Source organism: Heterocephalus glaber, unplaced genomic scaffold, assembly GCF_053883595.1.
Source record: "Heterocephalus glaber isolate CG9 unplaced genomic scaffold, H.glaber_assembly_v1.0 deba00001610, whole genome shotgun sequence".
Classification (NCBI taxonomy): Eukaryota; Metazoa; Chordata; class Mammalia; order Rodentia; family Bathyergidae; genus Heterocephalus; species Heterocephalus glaber.
This window is the reverse complement of record NW_028258381.1, coordinates 28,612,888-28,640,404: the sequence shown is the minus strand read 5'-3', so window position 1 is coordinate 28,640,404 and position 27,517 is coordinate 28,612,888. Positions and strand designations below refer to the sequence as shown.

The window sequence follows — 27,517 nt, the reverse complement described above, 5'->3', positions numbered from 1 at the left end:
TTCCGTATATTTATTTGCTCTTTGTACATCCTCATCTGAGAAGTGTCCATTTTTGGACTGAGTCTTTAAATTTGGGGGAGGTGCTGATTTTTTTGAGTTATTTTTATAGTCTAGATATTAATCCTTTGAGGAACAGATGGCAAAATTGTTTCCCCACACTGAGTTGTCTCTCCACTCTGTTGGTGGTTTCTTCTGTTGTGCAAAAGCTTTTTAATAAGACGAGATTCCAGTTGTTGATTGTTAAGTCGTTGCCTACACCATTGTCTTCAAGAGTTCCACCTATTCTGTCTTCCAGCAGATTTATTGTTCTGATTTAATATTTCTATCTTTGATGCATTTCTATTTTAGTGTAGTGGATTGAAAGATATCAGTCTTGTTTTAATCTTTGGCATATGGAAAGCCGGTTTTTCCAGCATCATTTATCAAAGAGGCTTTCTTCTAGTGAAGGTGTTTGGCTTCTTTGTCAAAGATAAAGTGTCTGAGTATGTTTGAAGTTATTTCTGCATCTTCCAGTCTCTTCCACTGATGCTCAGGCCTGTTTTTTTAGTCTTAGTTACATTCATTTCTGCTCTGATCTTTATAATTTCCTCCCTTGTACAAACTTTGGGCTTGACTTGCTCTTCTTTTTCTAGAAGATTGAGGTTCAACATTAGGTTGTTTATTTGAGTTCACTGTTTTTCTGATATGGGAATTCACTGCTATAAATTTCCCTCAAAGGACTGCTTTCATTGAGTCCCATAAGTTCTGGTATGTTGTATTGGCATTATTGTTTAATTGTAGAAACTGTCTAATTTCTTCTTTAGTTTCATCTGTGACCCATTGGTTGTTCAGGAAGATGTTATTTTATTTCCATGTGTTTGTGAAGTTCTTGTGGTTTCTTTTGCCCTTGATTTCCAATTTCATTGCACTGTGGTCTGATAATCTGTATGGGATAATTAAAATTCCTTTGCATTTACTTAAGCATGTTCAAAGAGCTAGTATGTGGTCCATTCTTGGAGAACGTCCCATGTACAGGTGAGAAGAATGTGTATTGTGATGTAGGGTGGAACACTCTGTAGACCTCTACTAAGTACACTTGTTCAAAAGTTTGGTTCAGTTCTGATATTTCTTTGTTGATGTTTTTGTCTGGTTGATCTGTTTGTTTGTGACAGTAGGGCATTGAGGTCCCCCCCTTACATTGTATTAGTGCTTGTTTTATTTTTCATTAATATTACTTGTTTTATTTGTCCATTAATATTACTTGTTTTATATAGTTGTATGAGCAGGTATTTGTTGCATACATATTTATGACTATTATCTCTTCTTGGATTATTCCCTTTATAAGGATGTATCAACCTACTTTGTCTCTCTTAATCAGTCTCTTAATAAAGTGATTTCAAATCCACTTTGTCTGCAAGTAGAATAGCTACCTCTTCTTTTTTCTAGGTTCCTATCCCATGGAGTATTATTTTCCATCCTTCAACTTTTGGTCTCTGAATTTCTTTTTGAGTTAAATGTATATCTTGTATGCAGCGTATTGTAGGATGTTGCTCTGTTTTTTTGAGGCAGGGCCTTGCTATGTAGTTCAGGCTGGCCCTGAACTATGTAGCCCAGGCTGGCCTTGAACTCACAGCGATCCTCCTGCCTCTGCCTCCCAAGTGCTGGGATTACAGGTGTGCACCACCATGCCTGGCTAGATGTTGCTTTTTGATCCATTCTGCCAGTCTGTTTCTTTTGATTGGTAAATTTTCTTCTTGTTGGTTTCCTTTTTTCTCCTCTGTTTAACTGCTTGCTTTGCCTGGTGGATTCATTCTGTAGGAGTTCATGGAGTTGTACTTCTTGTTACTGCCTTCTAGAATGTCCTTCAGAACATTTTGGAGTGCTGGTTTGGTTGTCATGAATTTCTTCAGGTGTTCTTTGTTACGGAAGTATCTTATTTCTCCATCAGTTTTAAAAGATAATTGTGGGGTACATCAATCTGGGCTGGAGGTTATTTTCTTTTTGGGCTTGAAATACTTCACTTGTAGCCATTCTTGACTTGAGGGTTTGTATTGTGAAATCTGCTGTGATTCTGATGGGCTTTCCTTTATAGGTGATTTGTTTCTTTTGGCTAACAGCTTTTAATATTCTGTTCTTGTGTTGAATTTCTGGAATCTCGACTAGCATATGTGTTGGTGTAGATTTTGTTTGATCATGGCTAATGATTAGAGTCCTATATGCCTCACTTATTGTATGTCAAATTGTTTCTTCCTGCTTGGGAAGTTTTCTGCCATTACTTCTGTTAACAGGTTTTTTTAACGTCATTTTCGCTATCACCTGTTTTTTCATTGACCCTGATCTAGCTTACATTATTTTTCACATCACCTAGCAGTTATTGGATTGGTTTTTTGTGGTCCCTTGTTGTTTTTAAGAAGTCTTTCTTTTCATGATCACTGCAATTCTGTCTTCTATATCTGATATTCTGTCCTCACATTGGCTCATTTTGCTGCATACACTTTCAATGGAAATTTTAAACTCCTGGATATCTGTTTGAATCTGTTTCATAGATTCCATTTCTTTCCTATGTTGGGCATTCATGGTTTCCATCATTTTCCTATGGGTCTTCCTTTTTTTTTTTTTTTTTTATGAGTATCTCCTCTTGGGTCGCTGTGTCTTTCATTATGATAACCATCTCAGTAGTTACCTGAGAAAGTATTTCTGATTTTATTTTTTTCTAGAGCCTCATTCATCTGCTTTGTTGCTTCCATTGTTACCACTTAAGAGAGTCCAAGTGGGTGGGTTTTGAATTGTTCCACCTCATTGTCCCCTGGGTTTGCCTTTGGTGAGCTGAAAGTTTGGGGTTGCATCTTAAGTGTCTTCTTGTTTTCTTTTTGGTTTAATTCCTGGGTTGATGCTTGTAAATTCCTTATGACAAGGAGCTGTATTGCTAGTATTTAGAATCCTTAGGAAATGACTACTTCTCAGAGATGTATTTCAGGTGTGGCCGGCTTTTGGGTTTTGAGCCTGTTGCAAGATCCTCCCTCTTCAATTTATTGAGAATGAGACATTGCTGCCCTTTTGGCCTAGCCTCTAGTTCTTTGGCACTGGCCTATAGTACTGTTTATGACCCTTAGGCTACCTCAGTCTTGGCATACCAGGAAGAGCAATTGATTAGTACAGTTATGTCACTTTGACTAAAGTAGTACAGTCAGCAGTAACTTCAAATATGGCCTAAAAATGACAGACTGTGGTAACTATTAATTTGCTACTTTTAAGCATACGAATTATACCTAAAACAAACTAGAAAATTGTATACAGTAAATATGCCCTCAATATGGAATTTTACCCTCAGAGGAGAAAATTTAAATGGGGTTGGGGAAAAATAGAGAAATAGAAGAAATGGAAGAGATTAGAAGCAAGGCTGGATGACAAGGGAAGATTACACAAAGTTTTAGAAACTGGTAAAGAAGGGAAAGAGATGGAAGAAATAAAAACAGCAACAACAACAAAAAATACTAGAAAAAATTTTCACTTTCCTATAAACACAAAAATAAGAAAAAGAACAAAGACAAGAAAAAAATGAAGAGAAAAAAACCCATCCACTTCAAAGCATTTTTCTACTGTCATTGATAGACAAAGTCACCAGACAAGAGTCCAGATCCATGTTAATCCCAACCTGTCCACTGTAGATTTACAGGGAGTAGTGGATAATTCCAACAAGGCTGCACCTTTAGCTCTGAACTCAGCCTGCAACACACTGTGTGCCTTCTGCTGCCCTGAACTTGCCTCCTTGACCTCTTGCTCACTTTGAACTTGGTTCTGCCTCACTGTGACACTGGCAGCCACTAGATGGTGCAAGCTTGCAGCTGTTTTTGAGTTCCTAGCTCAGTTGGCCCCTCTCCAAGATGGCTACCTGCCAATCACCCTCTCCTGGGGAGTGTCTGAACCCGAATAACCAGTCACTGCAGTCCCCTGTGTCCACTGCTCTGTTGTACTGATGAGTTTCTCTTTGGCGTCCTCTGGGGTCATCAGTAGTCACCATGAATCTGCAGGTTTGAGCTGCCCCTCCCATGCAGTAGTTCAGGGCTCAGGGAGAAAGTGCTGCTTGCCACCTCCTTCCTCTATGTTGCGATCTCTCTATTGGCTCTCCCTGTGGGCATCAGTTATCCATTTGGATTCTTTCTTGGCCCTGGGTACCTACTTCCCTCCTTCTCTTCCTCATATTGCTGTATTTCAATGTCTGGACACCAAATCTCGGAGGGGCTGTTCCTCTGCTGTTCTCCACTCCACTGTCTTCCCAGAAGTCCGGCCATTTCATATGTAATTGGCTGTTTGATGTTTTCTAAGTAAGTGGTAAACATTATTAAAATATAGATACTAGTGTTTCATGTCTTACAGATAATTTTTTCCATTTTTGCTGCTTATCCCTCCTCTCCCCCCGTGTTGTTTGACATTCTATATCTTCTGTGATGATGTTCTGTTTGTTCATTTTGCAAGGCCTTTTTTTGTGTGCGTGGGAAGGTGATTTTTCTCATGCTTAAGGCCTAGTTTTTTGGAAATGTACAAGAATGATTTTCTATTTTTTTCTACTTATATTAAAAATAGATATTTAAATTCTTTGTTTTACTCTTTCCCCATTTTCCCATCTTCATCCTATATAATGTTCTCATTATCTGGGGTCTCCTGTTGCATGGTTCCTTCTGTATGTCTTGAGATTGTACCATATTCTGTTTCAGCCTTACACTTTGTTTTAATTTGTGGTGTATAAAGTTTACCTCCTCGTCTTCCTCCCTTATTTTTACTCATTTTTATGGACATGAGGTCTGAAAACTTAGCAGTGGAGAATTGACTGGAATTACAATGATGTTACTTTGGGAATGGTCAAGGATCTTTTTCTTTAAACACTGGGATTGGGAATTATTGACAGAAGTATTAATGCTGGAGAGAACACTGTCGTGAGTTTTGGAGAGTAGTTAAGGGCGTAGGATAGTAGCCAACACATTATTAAGGGCAAGATAAGTGTATAATGTTGCTATCGTAATAATATTCTTTGAAAATATAGCATGTCCTTTAACTTTGTAGTTGTATTTTTAGAAACAAATACTCATCATGACTTTATATGGCTATTGGTACAAAGATATTCTTCATAGTATTTCTTAAAGTAACAGAACATTAGAGGTGACCTAAACATCTAACAAGTGAATCATGAACAGAACTATGGCATATTACTACTGTGGAATGCCATTAAAAATTATGTCATTAAATGCCATTAAAATGATGTCAAAGTTAGATGAAAATTGTTACTTCTGTGTGTTAGTAACTGGAAAACATTTTAAGCAAATAGCTAAAGGTTTTTTATTTTTGGTTTTTTGAGGCAGTGTCTCCCTTTGTAGTTCAGTCTGGCTCTGAACTCACTATGTAGCCCAGGCTGGCCTCCAACTCAGGGCAATCCTCCTGCCTCAGCTTGGCAAGTGCTGGGATCACAGGCAAGCGCCCCCATGCCTGGCTCAGCAATGAGCTAAAGTTTAATTGAATTTTTGTGCTAAAATATTCCAGGAGCAGAAGGAAACTTTTGGGGAGATTGACATTTTGATTATCTTTTAATTGTAGACACAATCACATAGGTACATATCTATGTGAAAACTACTCTGATTGTTCCGATAACATGCTGTTTATTATTACTTAACACATTGAAGATGGTAAATTTATTTTTAAATTTTTTCTGTTGTAATTCACTTAAATCTCTTAAATTTATTATTTTAAGAAATAGAATCAATAAGACACATTTATGTAGAGATTTATTGTAAGGAATTGGGTCACATGATTATGAGGGCTGGCAAGTCTGAGTTTGTAGGACTGTCTAGTAGGCTGGAATTTTCGGAAGTTGGTATTGTAGCCTGCAGCCTAGAGTCCGAAAGCAGTTTGGGGGAGAACTTTTCTTTCTTTTTTTTGGTACCGGGGATTGAACTCAGGACCTTGCGCTTTCGAGGCAGAACCACTGAGCTAAATCCCCGGCCCTGAGAACTTTTCTTTTTAGGATATGGTACTTCAGTCTTCTCTTTTTTCCTGATTGAGGCCCACCTACATTATAGACAGAAATATGAAAGTCTACTAATTAATTGCTAATCAAACAGGTGGAGTATTCCTTATCTAAAGTGCTTCAGGTCAGAAATGTTTTGAATTTTAGGTGTTTATGGGTTTTTTGAAAAAATTTTGGAATATTACCATATATGTAATGGGTTTATCTTGAGGATGAGGACTAAGTCTAAACACAGTTTGTGTCATATACATCTATGCACATTTCCTAAAGGTAATTTTATAAAATGTTGTTAGTGTGCTCTTTTTTATATTATATATACATTTATTAGAAATTGTGAAACTTCTATTTTTGTTGAACATCGTAAAGGAGATAAAGCACATGAAGAAAAAAGTAAAAAACAAAACGAAAATAATTTGTTTTTACCATGAGACCTAGTGCTTCACATTTTACACTCATCCCAAAAAGAAAAAGGAAGGTAATACTATTTCTTATATAGTATACCATAAATATGTTTTGCATCCAAAAGAAAGGACTAATCATTTTTATTTAAAATGCTACATGTGAAAAACAGTGTGAACATTTTTTATTAATTTGTTTCTGAAAATAATACCTGAAAAAAATTGAATCATGTATTGAAAAATGGAATAAGGATATTTATTCATTTGCCTATTCAACAAATACTAATTAAGTACTTTTTTATGTCAGATATGTTTTAAGTAACAAAATGGTTAATTCCCAAAGGTCTTAGAATAAAGAATGGCTTATAAGTTATCTGTTATCAAATTAAATCCTCAGAAATATACTAACATTGGTTTATACCAAGTAATGAACCCAGGGGCCAAAGAATCACATAGAGTGTAAAGGTAGAAATGTTTTCTAGCAATGACAGATGAAAGGCAAAGAGCCACTGGAAAAAATGTTTTTGCTTTGCTTGCAGATTTTAGGGAGAAATGGTTTTGAATTTTATATAAATGTATTTGAATTCTATACAAAATGTACACATTGCAAATAGTCTTTCTTTTCTCAAATCAGATTTTGCTGCCTTTAGTGTTAAAGTCATATCCTTTAAATTCTCTTCCTTATTTCTGATGTTGAATTTGAGAGAGTTCTAATACAACTTAATGTTTCAATTACACAGTTTTATAAAGTAAAGAGATTTGGAATTGTAAGGAATGATTTTCAAAGATTCTAGCCAGGAATCTCATACCTCGTATGTTTTGTCCTCCTGCCAGTCCTGCTTTAAACTTCAACCTCTGATCACACACAGCACAACCATTACCACCCTGGCCCTCCTGGTACTGGTACTCGGGATTGTACCCAGGACTTTTGAATTGAGCTACATCCTTCGCTCTTTTTCTGTTTTATTTTGACACATGGTCTTGCTAAGTTGACCAGGCTGGGCTTGACATTCTTCCTGCTTCAGGCTCCTGAGTTCTGGGATTATAGGTAGGTGCTACCATGGCCAGTGACTATATATTTTAAAGTACTAAACCTGCTGGAGAAAAATCAAACTACCATGTATGTAGTTTTCTCCTCAGATTTATGGTCTACAAAGCTAGGACTTTAGTACCAGAACACCAGCTGCTTATTTGTTTTTCATTAGCTCTTTCTTCCATTCTACAAAGCAGAGATTCTGTTTAGCTTCTTTTTCTCATTTTAAATAGAAGGTGCTGCTTCATGATGCAAAGCCACACATACCAAATGAAAACTCACACTGGCAACTTTTAGCTTTGTGTATATTTAGCTCAGTCTGTACCTATTTCACTCTTCTGTTTCAGAGGAACATTTCTCCTTCCTACTTGAAGCTGTTCGAGTACCTAGAAACTTTGATATGCATTACCACTTGTGTATTTTCAACCACTTTATCCTCTAGCTCCTTACCTTCAGCAATAAACCTACTCAGATCTCTCCAGTCTTAAGTAAAACACCAAAAAAAACCTTTCTGTATTCATTTCAGCTGCCCACTTTTTTATTGGGTCTTCTATTTTGAGGGATTTGTTTTTTGTTTTTTTAAAAAAATTCTTTGTAAATTCCAGATGTCAGTCCTGTGTCCAAAGAGTAGCTAGCAAGAACCTTTTTCCCATTCTGTTCAGAAAGTCCTTTCCTGTGCCTCTGTCTTCAATAGTTTTAACTATTTTATCTTCCAGCAGATTGTTTCTTTTTTAATATTTATGTTTTTGACTCATTCTGATTTTATTTTGGTGCATGGTGATAGATATGGGTCTAGCTAGATTCAGTCTTAGGTATGTGTAGTATCCTCAGCACCATTTGTTAGAAAGGCTAATTTGATTCTGTTTATGGATCGTTGCTGTCTTTTCCTTCCTTTGTTACCAGACTGAACAAAAGAGTAATCAGTACTTGCTGTTGTCTTTCCCTTCTTACTTTGTCATTCATTGATTGTTCTGAGTTTTCTCACTACTCATGAAGATAAGGACACTTATAATCTCTGGCCAACACCAGTAGTAATTTCTCAGGTTTTTCTCACTTGATGTGGGCAGCATTTATTATGTTAACTTGATTCTTGGATCTTCTGGCTCTTCTGAAAGAACTGTATTTGTTTTCTTCTTCTTTGGCTGTTGCTTCATAGCCTTCTTATCCTCTCGTTTCTTTAAATATTGGTGTTCTTGAAAAGTTATGTCTTTGGCAGTCTTTCTGCTCAGAAACTCTTCATAGCTCTATGGTTTTTATCATAATTGTTTCTATGCTACTACCGTTACATAAAAATATTTCCATCTCTGAGCTCCAGATAGCTACACTTACTAACTAGATATCCTCATGTAAGCATTTCAGAAGATACCTTTGAATCCCACATGCCTTTCACTCCCAGCAGCCTGCTTGTCCTTGGTCCCTCTTAAAGCCTCAGTCTAAGACCCTCTTCCTTATGCCATACTCACATTTTGTGCATATTTGCTTTCAGCCTGACGTTACGAGGCTCCTGATGCCGGCAATTCTTACTTATTTTTGTACTTATAAGCAATACATTTTTTGACTGCTTTTTGCATAAAGCCTCACAAAGGCACAATTTTAAAATTACAGTTTATAAAATGCATGATTCAAAAATCATTTAAAATAGGATTTGCAAGTATAAACTTGGAGCTTTTTGGTGCTTAGTCTGACTTAACAGAGTGTTATTTTGGGGTTGATGGGAAAGTTTCCCCCAATTAGAATCCAGGAACATTGTGATTCTAGTTTGAGTGAACTAGCTCAAGCAGATGCTTGAGTGGACTTACTATGCTTTTCGCAAACTGGTTGTTGAGGCGGGCATTTAAAGAGCCTGATAACAATGAATGATAATCATTGGCTAGTTGGTCTACTCAACTAGTGAGGGCCATCAGAACTGTGCAGTCTTTTATTCCCCAGGTAATGTTCTCATTTCCAAATTGGTTTACCATTTTACATTTCCACAGTAACAAATGAGTTTCTGTTGTTCCACACCCTCTTCATCATTTGACAGTAGTATTTTGGAGTTTTGCAGTTCTAATAGAAATCTAGTGGTGTTTAAGTTAATTTATAGTTCTCTGATGAAATATGATGAGCATCCTTTCATATTTATCTATTATCATCCTTAGCTATTTATATATCTTCTTTGGTGAGGTGTCTATTCAGATCTTTTGCCCACTTTTTAATTTGGCTGTTTGTGGTCTTACCATAGAGTTTTAAGAATTCTTTTGCTGTATGGGATACCAGTCTGTCAGATATGTATTTTGTAAAGATTTCTTCCCAACCCATGTCTTGTCTTTTCATTCTGCTAATGCTGCCTTTCTAAGACAGAATTTTTACATTTTAACAAAGTACAACTTAACCAGTATACTGTGATTTTGTTATTGTATTTTAAAAAATAATCAACAAAGCTAAGATCCACCTTGCTTTTTCTCCTATATTATTTTGTAGGAGTTTAGTTTTACATTTTACTATTTTTTTATTTAATTTACTCACAGAAACAGGATAGCTTAGTCAAAGGCTATTTGTATTTTTATAATATTGTCTGTGTGTAGATGATGCCACAGTGTGTTATGCACAATTTTGTTTAGTTTGGCCATCGGTGCATATTGTGATAAGTGAAGCTGATATCTCATCATTGTTTTGATTAGTACTTTACCAGTTACTGGTAAAATATAAAGCATCTTATATATGTTTGCCATTTTGATTTCATCTGTCTGCTTGTGGCATTGTCATTTCCTTTTAGTTGGGTTATTTGCTTTTTTACCCATATCAATTTGTGTATTAAGAACAATTATTAATATTTTTTAAAAACTTATTCATTTTCCTTATAGAAAGGCCTAAAAAGTGCAGGATAAAAAGAAATAAAAATTACCAACTGGTTATACACACATAATTTGTTTTTAGAATTTTTATAGCCAACATTTTTCTGAGGATATATATATATATATAATTATCAAAATGAAATGTTCCTTGGGATCCTGTAGTTTACAAATTATGTTACATATGGTTTTATTAATGCCTCATTCCAGTATTGGAAAAATATCAAGCAATCTAAAAACATTTTTTCAGAGTGCAGGTTATGACATACTAAATTGATTACATGACTCAGTTTGAAAAACATTGTGTTAAGCTACACAAATATATAAGCTTGATAAAATAAAAACCAAATTTAAAATGTGGGACAATAAAATTTGTCCTTTAATTCCAGATAATCCAAATTTTATTCTAAAATTTTTATATTTTTACGGTTTAAATTCATTATTATCATAGTAGTTAAAACATATTTAAAAGTACAGAAAAATAGTATGAATCCCAGCTTCCTTATTCTTCATCTTTAGAAGTTACCACATTTTACTAATCTTATTTCATATATCTCTTTTCACCATTTTTTCTTTTCTTATCTTTGATATTACTGCCTACTTACCTGTGAGGTTATACATTTGTCCAAATACCAAAGAGGCTGTTTTCCTAATTACTATTGGGAATATACTTGGGAATTATTTTCTGGTATGTATTATTTTCCACTGTCATATCTATCCCTGAGTATGATGGTCATGTAAATTTCTATTGAGGCAGGTGTTTATTCTCAGAAAATTTTGGCTTATTGGTTTCTTTTCTTCAAGTTAAAATGCCCCTCCCCCAAACAGAGAAAAACTAATTTTTTTTCTTGTTAACCTTCATCACTATTCATTCACAGCTTTTTTTTCTACAGGAGAGTCATTTGAATTTTATTTTTTAATGAATTGTTAATGCACATATGAAGAAGCCTTTTGCTTTTTGTGTATTGATTTTTCTCTAACCTAGCTACTGTGTATCCTTTGTGTTTTCTAGGAAGATAGTCATCCACTGATAATTATAATTTTGTCTTTCAGTATTTATAGTTTGGGCTGGGGATTTAGCTCAGTGGCGCTGCGCCTGCCTTGCCAAGTGTAAGGTCCTGAGTTTGATCCCTGGTACCACAAAAAAAAAAAGTAAAAAATTTTAAAAAGGGGACTGGTGATTTAGCTTAGTGGTTCCAGCGCCTGCCTTGCAAGCGCAAGGTCCCGAGTTTGATCCCTGGTATCCACCCCCCCCAAAAAAAAATTTTAAAAAGTATTTATACTTTGTCTTAAACTACTTGGTTCTGAACACAGTAAAAATGAAGGTTTTTGTCCTGTATACAACACTTGGCAATTTCTTACTTACATATGACACTGGTTGTTGCTTTCAGAGAGGTTTCGTAAACTATTCAGAAATAATCTTGTTGCAAGTTTACTAACATGTATTTGCTCTGTTTTTAATTAGGAACTGATGATGAAATATGTTCAGATGACTTTTTTGTCATGGTGTTAGAATTTTTGTCTTTTCACAGATAGATGTAGTGAGTTTTGTTAGCTTTTTTGTTCTTGCGTTGCCAAATAAAACTTTGTGATACTTCTTTAGAGACTTTTGGGTTCAATTTGTGTGAGTGTGAATATCTTTAATCTCATAAGTATAGTTGTTTAGTTTGTGGTTGTGAGTATATTATGTGCTATTTTAGGTTTGGGGTTTTTTTGGTACCAGGAATCGAACTCAGGTCCCTGTGCTTGCCCAGCAGGTGGTGAAACCACTGAGCTAAATCCCTGGCCTATTTTAGGTTTTTATAACAGGAGTAAACTTGTTTTATAAAATAAAGTTGTAATTTTTATGTTTTAAAGTACCCTGGATGTGGATAAACAGAAATAAATTATATATTTATCGGAAGCTCAACAGGAGTCATCTAAAGTACATCTGGGATCATGCTCCTTTTTATTAAAAGTAATTCTTTTAACAGCTTTTTGATTTCTTCTATGAACTATACTAATTTTTTTCAGCTTTTGTGAGCAATTTGTTTGATGTCTAAAACAATTGACAATATATTTTACATTTGACATACCCAGAAACTATGCAATGTGGATATCAGCAGGTTTGTTTTTTGGGGGGGTTGGCTAACTAGGGATCGAACTCAGGACCTTGCGCTCCCAGCCCAGCAGTTTGTTTTCATTGTAACAATTTTCCTTACAAGACTTTTCCCTGGGACATCTTTATTGATAATAAACTTTGAGAGGGCCGGGGATTTAGCTCAATGGTTTCACCACCTGCTGCGCAAGTGCAAGGATCTGAGTTTGGTCCTCAGTACCAAAAAAAAAAAAAAAACTTTTGAGAGAAAATTGAGTGTTAGTCATTTAGGTGACAAAGTAGCAGTTCTTCCGAAGGATTAAACCTCCCCATTAGTTTGTTGCTAAAAGTAAAACCTATAGAAAAGTGGTAAGAATAAATTACTAATGTATTGCTTCTTCTCATTCCTAGGTGCATTTTATCTGGTATTTGAGTACATGGACCATGACCTGATGGGACTGCTGGAATCAGGCTTGGTTCATTTTAATGAAAATCACATCAAGTCATTTATGAGACAACTCATGGAAGGTCTAGATTATTGTCATAAGAAGAATTTTTTGCATAGAGATATTAAGTGTTCAAATATCCTTCTAAACAATAGGTATGGATATCAGCTTGACATATATGTTTAAAATGAGAGTTATGTAATGTATACCTTGATTCTATTAAAAGAGATTAAAATTTAGTTCATTGCTTCGAAACTCTTCTGCTATAAGCAAGACTATTACAGCTTTGGGCTATCTCTAAAGTTCTGTTAAGTATACTTTAGTTAAATTAACTTCCAGCAATAGTTTGTGTTGTACATAAACTTAGTTGGCCTTTCTGTTTGATAGTTTTCCAAGCAGTATGAATCTTACAGTAACTAGTAATAAGATTTCAGCTTAGTTGTGAATCCATTTTAGAATTAAAAATAAAAGTCATTAGTGCTTTGAAGTTAGCTGTTTTTGACATATGTATGAAGAGTGTGTTAAATGCTTCAGTGACAGCTTATTCTCAGCTCTGGTACTTCTTTGGTAATTGGTATTGTTAGTTTAAATGAGGCTTGCCTGGTTCTGATTTTAATGAGTAGAAAACACTCTTATGTTCTCAATACCTCTAAATGTTGGAAATAAACCTAATTTTTAAATGATTTAACTTAATTCTTGAACACTGTTGACGTGAATTTAATAATTTTTCTTATTCCTAAGTAAGCACATATTATTTTCATTGACGTGTGCTTTTTTAAAATAGGGACTGAACAGTTCCTAAAGTACTATTATACTAGTAACTAGTAGAGTAGTAACTGTAGTAATTATAGTAGAGTAGTCCCTGAATATCCCTGAGGGATTAGTTCCAGGACAAACCCTTCTCCCTTTGCCAAGACTTGTGTATGCTCAAGTCATATGAAATGGTGTAATGTTTGCACATAACCAAGTGTTTGCTCCCATATACTTTAAATTGTCTCTGGATTACTTATACCAGATACAATGTAAACACTATATAAGCAGTTGGTAATCTCTATTGTTTATGGAGGGATGAGGAGAAAAGACCTGCACGCGGTTTGTACACATGCAGTTTTCTTTTCTCAAATATTTTAGATTTGCAGTTAGTTGAACATGCAGATTCAGAACCTGTAAATACGGATAGCTAATTGGATGACTATAATAGTACTAGAAATTGAAACTATCCAAAGTACTAATTGTTATCTTGTGATTTATCTTGACTTTGCCAGTGGAACCTTGATAAATACTGCAGTGTGATCAGTTACAGTTTTTGTGAGTGAATTTTTGATGTTCTAAAATAAAATGAATGTATTATCAGTTCAGAGTAACTACCACCTTTTATTCATTTTGTTTTTGTTTCCACCAGAGGGCAGATAAAACTTGCAGATTTTGGACTTGCTCGATTATATAGCTCAGAAGAAAGGTAAGAGTATTTTCAAATGAAAATTGTAGACATGAGAGTTCCATTTTAGAAGGTGTACTTCGAACACCTTATTGATAGTTTTTTAAAAAGATACTTGCTTTTCTTGACTAAAATAATGAACTTTTGTACCATATTGAGTATTTTAATTACAAAATTGTAACTATTCAATTTTAGTTGATTTTTAACTTACAGGTAAAGACAAATTCTGTTAATATGTGCAGCTTTACATATGACTGAAGTGAATTTAAGACTTTTAAATTCATACTTCAGTTTTTGACACAGATCCAGATATTAAGCTGTTCTTAATTTTTATGTCTGGTAAAAAATATTAGTGTACGCTTTCTAAAGTACACATTTAAGGTTTAAAACTTTGTCCCCCACCTCTTTTTGTGCTTCTGGGGATCACATGCAGGACATCATGCATGCTAGGCACGTACTCTACCACGGAGCTATACCCGTAGCTCAAAAGTTTATAAACTTTGTTTTAATTACTAACTTAGACTTTTTTGTCGGGGCGGGAATAGCTGTATCAACACGTGTGTGTGTGTGTGTGTGTGTGTGTGTGTGTGTGTGTGTGTCTGTGTGTGTCTGGCTCCCTAGAACTTGAGGAAGTTCATTGAATAAGAGAAAAGGCTGGAGCTTCTCTGGCTAAAGTTGTGGTGTGTATCTGACTTGGCTCCCTCGGTGCCTGGTGGTAGTGAAATATGACTTGCTTATTAGAATTAATAATGAATTTCAAGATAAAATATTTTGTGAGAGTGGATTTTATGTAAATAAATTGTAGAATTAATTGGGTTTAAATCTCTAATCATTTTAACCCATTCCTTTTCTGCTTTTATTGTTAGCTTTATGTATCAAAATACATATCAGATATGTTTATATATTTTAATTAAAATTATGGCAATCCTGTCATTCTTTAGTATCCACCTCAATTTAATGTAAGACCTATCAGTTAATTGGAATTCTTACATGTTTGCTTTCAGTGAATCTGCCAGTTTTATGATAGTTGAAATAAAAATTCTTCAGTTTGAATTTTCCAAAGTGAAAAATCACTCAGAATTCTTTCCATTATTTGTTTTAGAAGCGAGGTTTTAAAATAGCATGTTTGGGATCTGAGAGGATTCAGTGAAACCTATCAGAAAGTAGTGTGGACAGTGCTTTGACAAGGCTCTAGTCCTTTGTATCTACTTGACCAGTTTTAGTATACATGCTGTCAAAACGAGCACTCTACCTACTTTACCAGAGCTATTAAGTTTTTTAATTTCCCTATTATACTTACAATTAATATTTTAAGAATGGATTGTGTGGTTATATTTTTGTGAAAGTCTAAAACTATTCAAGAGCCTAAGAGGCAGTATCCCCTACATTTGAGAAAACAGACCCAGTAAGGATAGAGTGAGTTTCTCCTTTTTTTGAAGTTTATTTTTAACTGGCATATGAAAATTGTATGTTTATTGTGTACATGTGGTTTTGAAATATGTATACATTATGGAATGCCTAAATTGAGCTGATTATGTGTATGTGTTAAGAATACTTAAACTCTACTCTCTTAGCAGTTTTCAAGAATACAATACATTGTTATTATGTTTACCATGTTTGCTGTACATTAGATCTGTTGAACTTCTTCTTCCCGTTGAACTGAAAAGTTTTATCCTTTGCCCATCACTGGCCCCAACTGTAGCCCATGGTAGCTATCACTACTCAACTTCCCTGAGTTCACCTCCTTTAGTTTCCACATATAAGTGTGATCGTGTGGTCTTTGTCTTTTGGTGCCTAGCTTATATCTCTTAAGATGTCCTTCAGGTTCAGCTATATTGTCACAAATAGTGGTGTTTCCTGCCTTTTTTTTTTTAAGGTAGAATAGTATTCCATTATGCATATATACTACATTTTCTTCCTCTGTTCATCTGGTAGTGGATACTTAATATTGGTTCCATATCGTTGCTATTGTGAAGGATTAAATTACTTTTAAAAATAGAAAATAGTTGGCCCAGCCAAAGACATATAGTTTAAGGCTTTCTACTCCTCATTTTTTACTCTTTCCATCACATATAATAATGCCCCTTAGCAGAAATTGAAGGAAAAACTTTTAATTTGCCCTTAATCTGAAACTTGAAATGACCTTTTTTTAATGACTGTACATCTGTGGCTGTTCTTTTGGGAGAAATTCTGATTTCTATTTGCTTGTTGAGATCAATTGAGATCTCACTGTAACTAGATTATTCTTAATACAAGTATTATATGTCTGTCACACTTGAATATGAATTTCTTTATTATTTTCATGTTAGGTTTCAGAGAAGATGAGCAACACCTAATTACGATTTCCAACTAATAAGTTCTTTTAATACAGATATTCATGCACATTTGGAATAGATATGTTTCAGAAAAATTTACTGAAAAGCCATCTTGTATATATCAAACTCCATTTTCCCATTGATTTTCATTTTAAAATGCAGTGTTGGGTTCCAGTGGAGTGTCAGAGGTGTGGCAGTTCACTGGGCCATGGTCTCCGTTGCCCTGCTGGATTGATGTAGAAATTTTGAGTTTAGAAAAGCAGGACATTTAAAATCTCATAACTTTGCATCTTCAGGTAATGTATACTGAATTTTTCTGCTCAGTCAAATTTATAAGAGAAAATTTGGTGTATTATTTTGTTTGATAAGCAAATACCCTCCTATTCTCAAAGGTTCTATATATATTCCTTTAAACTTCTCTTCTTTAGATTAGAATAATTCTGATGTCTTTAAAATTCATTGGAGAGATTTCTTTAGTACTACAGAATGCTTGTGCTTGGAAACTTAAAAAAACAAACAAACCCCAGAAGTAGAAGTACCATTAAGGAAGAGAAAGAGACCAGGGGTTGGGACATGGTGGGTGAGGGAGGTTAAGGGGAAGGCAAAAGAGAGTACTAGGGAAGATGGATACAATCATAGCATGATGTATGCATGTATGGAAATATCACGGTGAAACCCATTAACTCGTACAATTAATATGTGTTAATTATAATAATATATTATAGAATGCCTTCAAAATATGTGTTTTGTTCCAGTGAATTTTAATGACATTGATTTTTAAGTCAGTCTGCCTTTACCAAATTATTGTATTTTCCTAAAATGTTAGGTGTAACTTGAAATCAATACATAATAGGTGGTTTTTAATTTATATTTCTACTTTGTTATAAGCAGAAAGCAAGATAAAGCTTTACAGTAATAGAGCCATGCAAATTTTATATCTGAAGTATTTTCTACGTAGTTTCTGTAGATAGACTACCAAGTATTCAAGAATTACTGTAAAGATTTTTTTTTTGTTTTAATATAGAGCAGATTTCAGCTTATTTCTGTAATAGTGTTAACCAAATCTTTCTTACTCATTTGATTTTGGACATGCTTTTTTATGCATGTGAGAAAAACAGTGGAATTTCAGCTCATACTGTGGAATCTGTGATCAGTACAGATCTTCACTCTTACTCGGGTTACAAAAGAAGAGAGAAAAATGGATTAGAGTTGGAAGAGGGAAGAAAATGATGTTTGTAAAGTTTAATCGTTTTCTCATTTTGAGCATCAGTATTCATACTTAATCCTGTTTAGCATTGGGAACTACAGAACTTCATTATCTGTTGATCTCTCAGTATCCAAGTACAACTTTTCTGAGATTTTGAGCCACTGTATTTCCCTCTTTTGAGGTTTTATTTTAGCAAGTCATTGATCTGATGCTTTACTAAAGGATGGAATATCTGTGAATTGCCCCTACAAAAATATTTTCCACATAAATTAAAATTAACCTTATTTACCTTTCTAATTCAAGCAACATAAAACCCATAGTCCTAATCAAGAAACTTTGCCTCCAGTCCCAGCATTATTGTGTAAACCAGTTATGAAATCTTGATCAAATCACTTCACTTCTCTGAATTCATTATTCTCAAATTTAAGGTGAAAGATTTTTTAAATCTCCCAAAATTTTGGCCTGGAGGGTATATGTAGCTCAGTGAGAGGAGAGCCTTTGCTAGCAAGGCCCTGGGTACAGGGCCCAGCACCACACAAATCAAGTCTACTGTATTTCTGCATGATGATTTAGTAAGGAGAGAGAGGCAGGTGATAAGGGGCCTTGAAGTTGTATTAACAGTAGTCTACATCCCACCGCCCTCCCCACACATTTTTGAAAGCAGTATCACCATCTAGTGGCCTTTCATAAAATTGCATTTGAACACAAAACTAGTTTCCCAAAGCTGTATTAATGGGAGACAGTAGCATCTCCTGCCACTTGGTGGATTAGATCCAAGAATCTAGTATTGAAATTGCTTCCTTGTCTCTAGTAATTGTTACCTGTGTCCTTCTCATTCAGTCTAGAATTGTATCATTTTAAAGAGGGAGACTGGGCCAGGGATTTAGCTCAGTGGTTCCGGCACCTGCCTCGCAAGCGCAAGGACCTGAGTTTGATCCCTGGTACCAAAATAAATAAATAAATAAATAAAGGTGGAGATCATGTTTTATTCTTGTGTGTTTTATGTGTTCTAAGCCATCAAATACATTCACAGTAAATGCCTAATCCTTACCCACAAAGAGATCTGGAGGAAGGATCTTCCTGGTATAGACCAGTACAGGGAATTTGGGGGGTTACAAATAACATGGAGAATGTTCTGGGGACTGGAGAACACTGGAGTTGTGGTAATAAAAACATTATGATGTAATAACATGAATAATAATAAATATGAATAACATGCTTCAGCAGTGAAAGTTTTACTTAGATCACTGACTTAATCAAATGATCAAAATTAAATTGTAGGGGCTGAGGATTTAGCTCAGTGGTGCCACTACCTGCCTCACAAGCACAAGGTCCTGAGTTTGAACCCCGGTACCAAAAAAAAAAAATTAGATTGTAGGTCAGGCATAGTGGTATATGACTATAATTCCATCACTTTGGAGGCTGAGGCAGGAGGACTGCTAAAAATTTGAGGCCACCCTCAGCTATGTAGTGAGTTTAAGGCCACCCTGAATCTAGATAGCGAGACCTTGTCTCAACAACAACAAAAAGATTGTAGTTCCTTTGGTTTTGATGTATAGAAATCATGTGTATGTTTGCGTGTGTGTGGTAGGTATTGAACTCAGGGCCTTCCCACTGAATAACATCTCCAGTCTACTTTTATTTTTTCTCTCTCTCTTTTTTTTTTGGTACTGGGGATTGAACTGCGGTCCTTGCGCCAAGCAGCAGAACCACTGAGCTAAAATCCCCGGCCTCTACTTACATTTTTTAAGACAGGCTCTCACTAGGTGGCTTAGCCTGGGCTCAAACTTATGATCCTCCTGGCTCAGCTTCCCAGTGCTGGTATTACAGGCATGCACTACCACATCTTGCTGTAGTATACATTTTTTTGATCATTTAAAATAGGAGGGCAGTGTTCCTCCCTCCTAACGTTGGGAAAATCTAACCCATGTCCTTAATGTTGAACACTTACAAATCTAAATTTCAAGCTTCGATCTTTATTCTGATCGCTAAACCTGTGTTTATTAAATGTTAGCTTTTCGTTGCTATGACAAAATACCTCAGAATCACAGTAAAGGAGGAAAGGTTTATTTGAGCTCATGTTTTCAGTGGTTTCAGTTTGTAGTCAGCTGGCTCCCTTACTTCTTGTGGCCAGGCAAGACATAGCATGTAGGAAGACCATGGCAGAAGAAAACTGCTTGGCTTGTGGCAACTAGGAAGCAAGAGAGGGTAGGGAAGTGAGATGGGAAAGAGGAGGGGATAATCATGGAATTTTTTGGTTTGGATTTTATACTTTTATTTCAGTTTTAAAATTTTTTAGTTACACATTTGCAGTCCATAATGATCACATTTGTAGAGGGGAGTTGGTACATATACATAATACATCTCAGTGGATTATATCTTTAATTATGAACTAAATTGCAGTAGTTCATATTTTTAGCTTTCTAAGTGTTTCACACTAAGAACCTGTTTCTCAATCTTGTCTTTTCAGTAGGAATCAATTTGTATTTGTGAAGACTAGGTAGACCTTCATCAAGAATGTCATTTTTTTAACCCATGAAATAAGCCATGTATGTGCTTTTGTGATCTAAGCAATACCATTTTTAGTATGTTGACAATGAGTAGTCAAATATAGAAAACTAAGTTTAAAATGCTCATTTTTTGAAGATTCTGGATTTGTATTTACTTGTCTGCTTTTGGATAATCTACTTTCATATTACAAGAGTGTTTTAATTTTCCAAGGATTCTAAATTTTTGTTTTTGGTTTTTTGGTTTTGGTTTTGTTTTTCTGAGACAGGGTCTTGCTGTATAGTTCAAGCTGGCCTTGAATTCATAGCAGTTCTGCCTTAGAGTGCTGGGATTACAGGCATGTGCCAATATACTCAGCTAAATTTTTGGTTTTAAAACACAATTTCAGTCTTTTGAATTTTGTCTTTACACTTATTACCCTACATTCTAATTATAACATAGACTATTTTCTTGATAATACTCCTTAACTGTTTTTGAATGGGTTGATGCATGATATTGGCCTCATTCTCTTCCAACTCTGTCTTGGTGTTTGCTTTTATGATTAAGATCTTTTGTCTGCATATTTCCTCAGAGTGGGGCATGGTACTTATTTTGTAAAATATTTTAATAAGTCATCATTTAACAAAATCTACTTTACTAAAAACCATTTAAAACATAAAGCACCACTAACTTCTTGAAAGTTTTCTTGGCAGCTCTCTACCCTGTCTTTATCTCTGTGCTCTAGAAAATGTGTATTTACTTAGCATTTCAGGAATCAAAGATTCAATGAGATTGGATCATGAACCAATTAATAAAGGTTCTTCTGGGTCTTGTGTAGAAGTAATGTGTGATTGTAGAAGGACAATTAGAAAGCTGTTGCAGTATAGTTAGAACAATTATGGCTAGAACTAGGGAATGGGGACAGGTGTTGGAAAGACAGGTGAATTATGTCATAAGGATATATTAGAGAAGTTTTAGAACTTGGTGATTGACTATGTTGTAAAATACACCTCTTAACTACAGGGTTACTGCTAAGCAACTAGATAAATGGTATATTAATTAGGATCTGCTAAACATTTGTAACAAAGAGACCCTCAAAGTAGTAGGAGCTAAAGAATGAGAAATTTATATATATTTTTATATATACATATAATTTCTCAATCATACTGAATGGTTGTTGCTTACCTCAGTGCACCATTAATATTTAATCATAACATCAGATCAAGTGGTGACTGTTCCATATAGGCATCCAGGAAGCCAGGTTGGAAGATATGCCAACTTCTACACATGCCTTTTAAGGCTGTTGTCAGAAATGAGAAGAGAGCAGGGAGTTGCCATGAGCGAGGCCTAAAAGTGGCACTTGCCATTTGTCATCCTCCATGGGAGAGCACTTTGTCATGTGGCGACACCTCACTGCAGTGAGGATGGGAAATGTAGCATAGCTGGGCAGCTGCCATAGAAGAAAGGAAGAAAATATTTTTAGAGGACAGCTATCAGTCTCTGCCACAAATGGTGATGCTGTTTGATGAGACATGAAGCAGGAAGAGAGAAGCAATTTACAGCAAAAGGTAATAAACTTACATTTGGATGTGTTACAGTGGAAGTATTTATAGCACTTCTAAGTGTGCATGTGTAGAAAGAATAGACAACCAAGACAAATGACCTTAGTAAGATGACAATATCAATTTGAAAAGAATAGTTTCATTTTTCTATAGCAATACAATGATCCATGAATTTTAAAAGTTATCCACAGGAGGAGGAAAACAAGTGAAAATAGGAAGAGGAAAAGAAAGCATGAGAAAAAGATTATTATTGTTCCATAGTTATGACATAAGCCAGTCCATTCAAAGGATAAATAAGTGACCCATATCCGAGACACTGATGTAACCAATATCTGTTGGCTGTATGTTAGAGAGTTGTTAATGACAGACCCAATTCTTGGTTCCATTTTCATGGTGATGAGGAAGGTGAGTACACATGGGATAGGGAAAGAATTTAAAATAGTACAAACTACAAAGCACAGAAAATAGTGGCTTGTAGGACCCATATTGGAGGGTAGGTGGTGGCTGGGGTAATTTTCACTGGGGTGGTTAGGATGGACCTCTTTGGGGAAGTAAATTGGACTAAGACCTGAGCAATGAGAATGAGAAGACTTAAGACTAGACAAAGAAAATTACAGCTATGAAGTAGAAGGGACTCAGACGCTTGGGAACAGACTTGGAAGGTTTAAGGATAACGAAGTTGCCCAGTGTCATCAGATCACGTAGGAGGCAGGATCCTCAGTGTACAGTGTTAGCAACTGAGGTAAGTAAAATTTTAGTAAACGGTGGGAGATCAGTGGACATTTTAAAGCACATAGATGATAGGATCTGGTTTTATGCTTTAAAAACTGTTACTACAAAAAAGTTTTAAAAAGAAGTGAGGGAAGAGAATGAGAGATGGAGGCAAGGAAATCCGTGCAGACGCTGCAGTAGTGATGTAGTGGTTTGCACTTTCTTCATAGTTGTCAAATGTGCGAAGAATAGTTGGAGTAAGGATATAGTTTGTTATGTGATTTGATGGAAAGAAGAATCAAGAATGATTTTTGGATTTCTGATTCCAGAAGCTAGATAGGCATTAAAAAGAAGCCACAAAATTTTTTGATAGGTGGTTAAGTAAAGGCTGTCCCAAGAACTCTATAAATTACAGTGTAAAAGAAATCAGTGCAGACTTTTTTTAATAATGTATTGCTGGGAAATTTAGCATTTAAAAAGTAAGTTACTTTTAACTGCTAATGATGACTGATAAATACCGCCTAGAACTTAGTACTAATCTTGTATTTAAATATTCCTTTTTAGTACATCTTAGTCACCTGAATTTACCTAGTTCCTCCAAAATTCAAAATATAAAGATAAAAATCCACTGTTTGCATAGATTTATATTAATTGAAGCATTTCTTTGAGACTAGTTATTTTGTTGCTTTTGTAACATGACTGTACATTTCAAATGCATATAGACCCTTGAAATATCTTGGAAACTAGTCATCCTAATATTCAAATTTTGTTCTGACCAGCTAACTTGCATGTGTCACCTGAAGCTGCTGGGCTGTCTTACGTTAAGGTGCCCTGTGTCTGCCATTGTCCTGGGGTTTGTGTTGTAAGGTCTTTTGAATTCCTGTGAAGATAGAAGATATGAAATAGAGAATTAGGACTGTGCTAAGTATGTGAAGATAAATTACTATGAATAGAGATTAGATTTCTATGGAGGTGGATCTTCTAGTGTGTAGCGAAGGAAGTATAGGATTTAAGTGAGAAAAATCTAGGAACAGTTTCAGCTTTTAACACATTCCTGCTGGCTTGAACCACTGGTGGTATGTGCACAACTGTCCCATCAGGAAGCTTATAACACCTGACTGAACTGTTCCATGCCACTCGATGAGGCAGTCGTGCATGTACCACCATGGTTCAGAGCCGCCTGGCAGCAAGACATATGAATTACAGCCCCATTGTGAATGTGTTAAAGGACTTCAGGCATAAAGAGGTAGACAGTTTTTAAAGGAATAATGACTGAGTCTAATTTAATTAGAGTAGCTAGATTTAAAAACACTCTGGTATATGTGAAGATAAGTGATGCCAGTAAACAAAAATCACTAAAAGTACATTAATAATACTAGAAAAAAATAAACCCTAATTTGTTGTTAAAAATCTTACACTGTTCTCTTTATTTTCAGTTTTTACCAAAGTCAACCAAGCTTTTTTCTGTCTTTGGAACATTTAACATAGTCTTGTCTGTGGTGATGATGTGATGCCCAGATTGATCACTTGTCATACTAGTACTTAAGTTACTTGGCGAAATTTGGCTCAGAGGGGTAGAGGTCAGACACATTTTATGCTATCTGAAACTTCAGGTCTATGATAGGCAAGAGGGAATTGTTTTAAAAGTTGTGTGCTCTTTTTTCCTTCTCAAAATTGGTCCAGGTCCAAGCCAATCTCAGTAAATGGGTTTGGAATACAGCTTTTCTGGAAAATTTCCTGTATTACATCCTCTGAGTTTTTGTGATTTGTAAGACATCTAGAAAGCAGAGGTTTAGAATTGATCTAAGGACATAGGTGATCAGCCTGAAGTATATACTCTTAATCACAGATCAGTTGAAGAACCTCCTCTGTCTGATTTCATAGGACATTCTTCATTCATCTGAATCAGGTAGAATGTGACCATTCTGTGGATTATAAACACTTTGCCAGTGAATAGATACTGTGATAGTTAAATTGCACTCTACTAATGATGTGGCTAGATAGTCTCTTCTATGGCAGTGAAAGAGGTAATAGTCTGTATATTCCTCTTTCTAGAGGTGACAAATCATCTAATAAATTATCATACCTACTGCTAGTGGGCTTTTGCCAAACAAACCTCGAGTACTGTAGTCTACATTTCCATACTTTTCTATTCACAAACCTGAGACGGTCAAAGTTAATGAACTACTGCCTAAGATACCCTCAGTTAAGAACTTGTTGGGGGCTAGGTTATAGCTCAGTGGTAGAGCACTTGCTCTGTGTCCAATCCCTGGTACGGCAAACCAAACCAAACAGAAAACCCCAAATTTTCATTGGGTGATCCCAATTTGAACTGTATCTTGTCACCTATTAGGAATTTGCCAGATTGGGCCAAAATCAACCAGCTTTGTTTTAAATCGTTTCATCATTTTAATAATTTTTATGGAAAGGGAAAACATTACTCGACAGTTGAGTTTATATGACCTGTCTTTTATCAAATCATGGTTGATAACAGCCAACTATTCTTATTTTTATTTTCTTATACGAAGGGAATTTTTTTAATCATGTTGCTCTTAGGTGCACTTTATGATCATATATTGAATGCCTTACTATGTCTATATTTACTAGGGAGATAAACGTAGTTTTAGTTAGAATTACAGGATTGGTTTGATACTTAAAATTATATTTCCTAAGTGAATCTCTCTTCTTCCAATAAATACTAACTCTGAAGAGTGTTTTCTGTGTTTTTTAGTCGACCGTATACTAACAAGGTCATCACTTTATGGTACCGCCCACCTGAGCTGCTGTTAGGAGAAGAACGATATACACCGGCTATTGATGTTTGGAGCTGTGGGTAAGATAGATTTCTTGATGGCACATTTTACTTAAAACTTACGGTACTGAATAAAATCGTTTGGTAACGATTGGTATTTTTTCCATTAGATGTATACTTGGTGAACTCTTCACTAAAAAACCAATATTTCAAGCAAATCAGGAACTTGCACAACTAGAATTAATAAGGTAAGCTGCTGATGATAGTATTTTTGAGGATGGGGGTGTGTGTCATCATAAGAAACTTGACATTTTCAAGCGTACTTCATGAGGAGAACAGTCTGGTTCTCTTGAAGCCTGATGACTACTAAATGGAGGAGAACCTAGAATGCACACCCTTGAATACTTGTTCAATTAAAATTAAGGATTTTACTGTCCCCAGATCTGTGTGTGTGTGGGTGTGGTAGTGGTGAATAATTCAAAGACTTGAAGCTGAAAGAACAGGATTGGGAAGTAAGTAATACGAAGTAGGAGAGAATGAATGGCAGATAGTTTTTTTTTTTAAAGGCATAGCATAAAAGGAGAATTAATGTTTTGGGATATTGTAAAAGAAATACTCTCCTTTATAAACATCATATGTTTATATGCATCTATATGTGTATGTATACACACTAAAATATATGCATAGATTTGCCTGGCAGAGGTCTTCATTATTTGATCCTATCATAGGACCCCACTCATAAGCAGTTTTCTCATATATATTAGTCAACTTTCTCTTCATTTTATATTTTAAAATAAATTATTGTTTATTTTATATAGACTGCAACTTGTTACTTATAAGAGTCCATGAATGTTTCAAAATAAGGATGAAGGTAGGAGGCACAAATATAGAATTTTACTTTTCCAAATGAACAAAATAAGCATAAGCAGCAAATAATAACTGGAACAGGATTCTAGTTTTATCTGATAAACTTGAGAGGTATCACCCCAAAACATGAACTAATCAAATAAAAAGAAGATCCTGAGAATTGGCAAGTCCTCCTTTTGGGGATCATCATAGTTAGAGTTTGGCCTGTTCCTCTCCCCTGAAAAAAACCTCAGATCCATAATTTTTAATGTTGCCCTTTTTGTTTTGGTAAGTTGTTGTTAGAAAGAGAAAAGAGTGTTGTAGTTCATTTTCTGTTGCTGTATCTTAAATACCATAGACTCGGTAATTTATAAAGAACAAAAATTTCTTCACTTACATTCTGAAGGATGAGAAGCTCAAAGTTGGGGATCCACATCTGGTGAGGTATTTCTTGTTGATGGAAGACTCTACAAAGTCTAGGGCAGCACTGGGCAGCACATGTAGAGACATAAGCTAGCCAGAGAGAACTCACTCTCTTGATAACCTATTAATCAGTGGAGTTGTGCAACCCAATCACCTCTGAAAGGTTCTACCTCTCAAATACTATAAGTCTTTGGGGACTAAGTTTCCAAAATACGGAAATTGGGGACAGAGTCAAACTAGCACTGGGGAAGGAAGGTCACCACACAAGCAAGAAACTCTTGTCTTTTACTATGTGACAGATAAATAGACAAGGATCAAGGACTTGTCCTTCCCAAAATAAGAAACATACTTCTCAATAGTAACTAACATTTGTAAAAGTATAGTTATGTAATAATAGAAAAAGCAAATGTAAGTAAACCTCACGTTGAAATAATTTAGACTATATTCTTTAAATAGAATAAAACTGAAAATGAATATAAAAACAAAAATTGTCAGATCAAGAAATTTTAAATGTAAAAATTCATTGGCTACACTAGTTTTTAGGAGAAAATTACAGTCACGAACTTTTCAATGACATTTTGGTCAGCAATGGACGTACGTGGTGTGCTGCATATATACTGGGGGTGCCAGAAGATTGTAATGAAGCTGAAAAATTGCTGTCACCTAGTGACATCATAACTGTTGTAATCTATTGGAAAGAATACTTTTTTGGTTATACCAAGCGAATCTATTGTGCTGCCAAGTTTAGCACATACAATTGTATAAGCACATAATACTTAACAGTAAGAACTGTCAACTGTGTTATTGGTTTGTGTACATGCTATGTTATGCTATACTGTTATAGTTGTTTTAGCATGTACTACTTGTACTTACAAAAAAAAAGTTCATTATAAAACAGTATACCTTATAGGGAAGGGAGGAGGGGGTGAAGGGCACACAGGTAATGGGGAAAAAATAAGAACCAAGATACATCATGTACAGGTACAAACACCC

The 27,517-nt window shown here is 35.2% G+C and overlaps 1 protein-coding gene across 8 annotated transcripts in view; it reads left to right on the top strand.

Annotated features, from left to right (window-relative positions):
* Cdk13 (cyclin dependent kinase 13) overlaps positions 1–27,517 on the top strand; it is a 98,068-nt gene that overhangs the window by 49,634 nt on the left and 20,917 nt on the right. For all 8 annotated transcript variants that reach the window (XM_087195810.1, XM_087195811.1, XM_087195814.1 and 5 more), the window contains exons 6-9: positions 12,749–12,938; positions 14,186–14,242; positions 25,235–25,336; positions 25,426–25,503. In XM_087195810.1, coding sequence (XP_087051936.1) covers positions 12,749–12,938; positions 14,186–14,242; positions 25,235–25,336; positions 25,426–25,503 — 427 coding nt within the window. The remainder of the gene's footprint in view (positions 1–12,748; positions 12,939–14,185; positions 14,243–25,234; positions 25,337–25,425; positions 25,504–27,517) is intronic.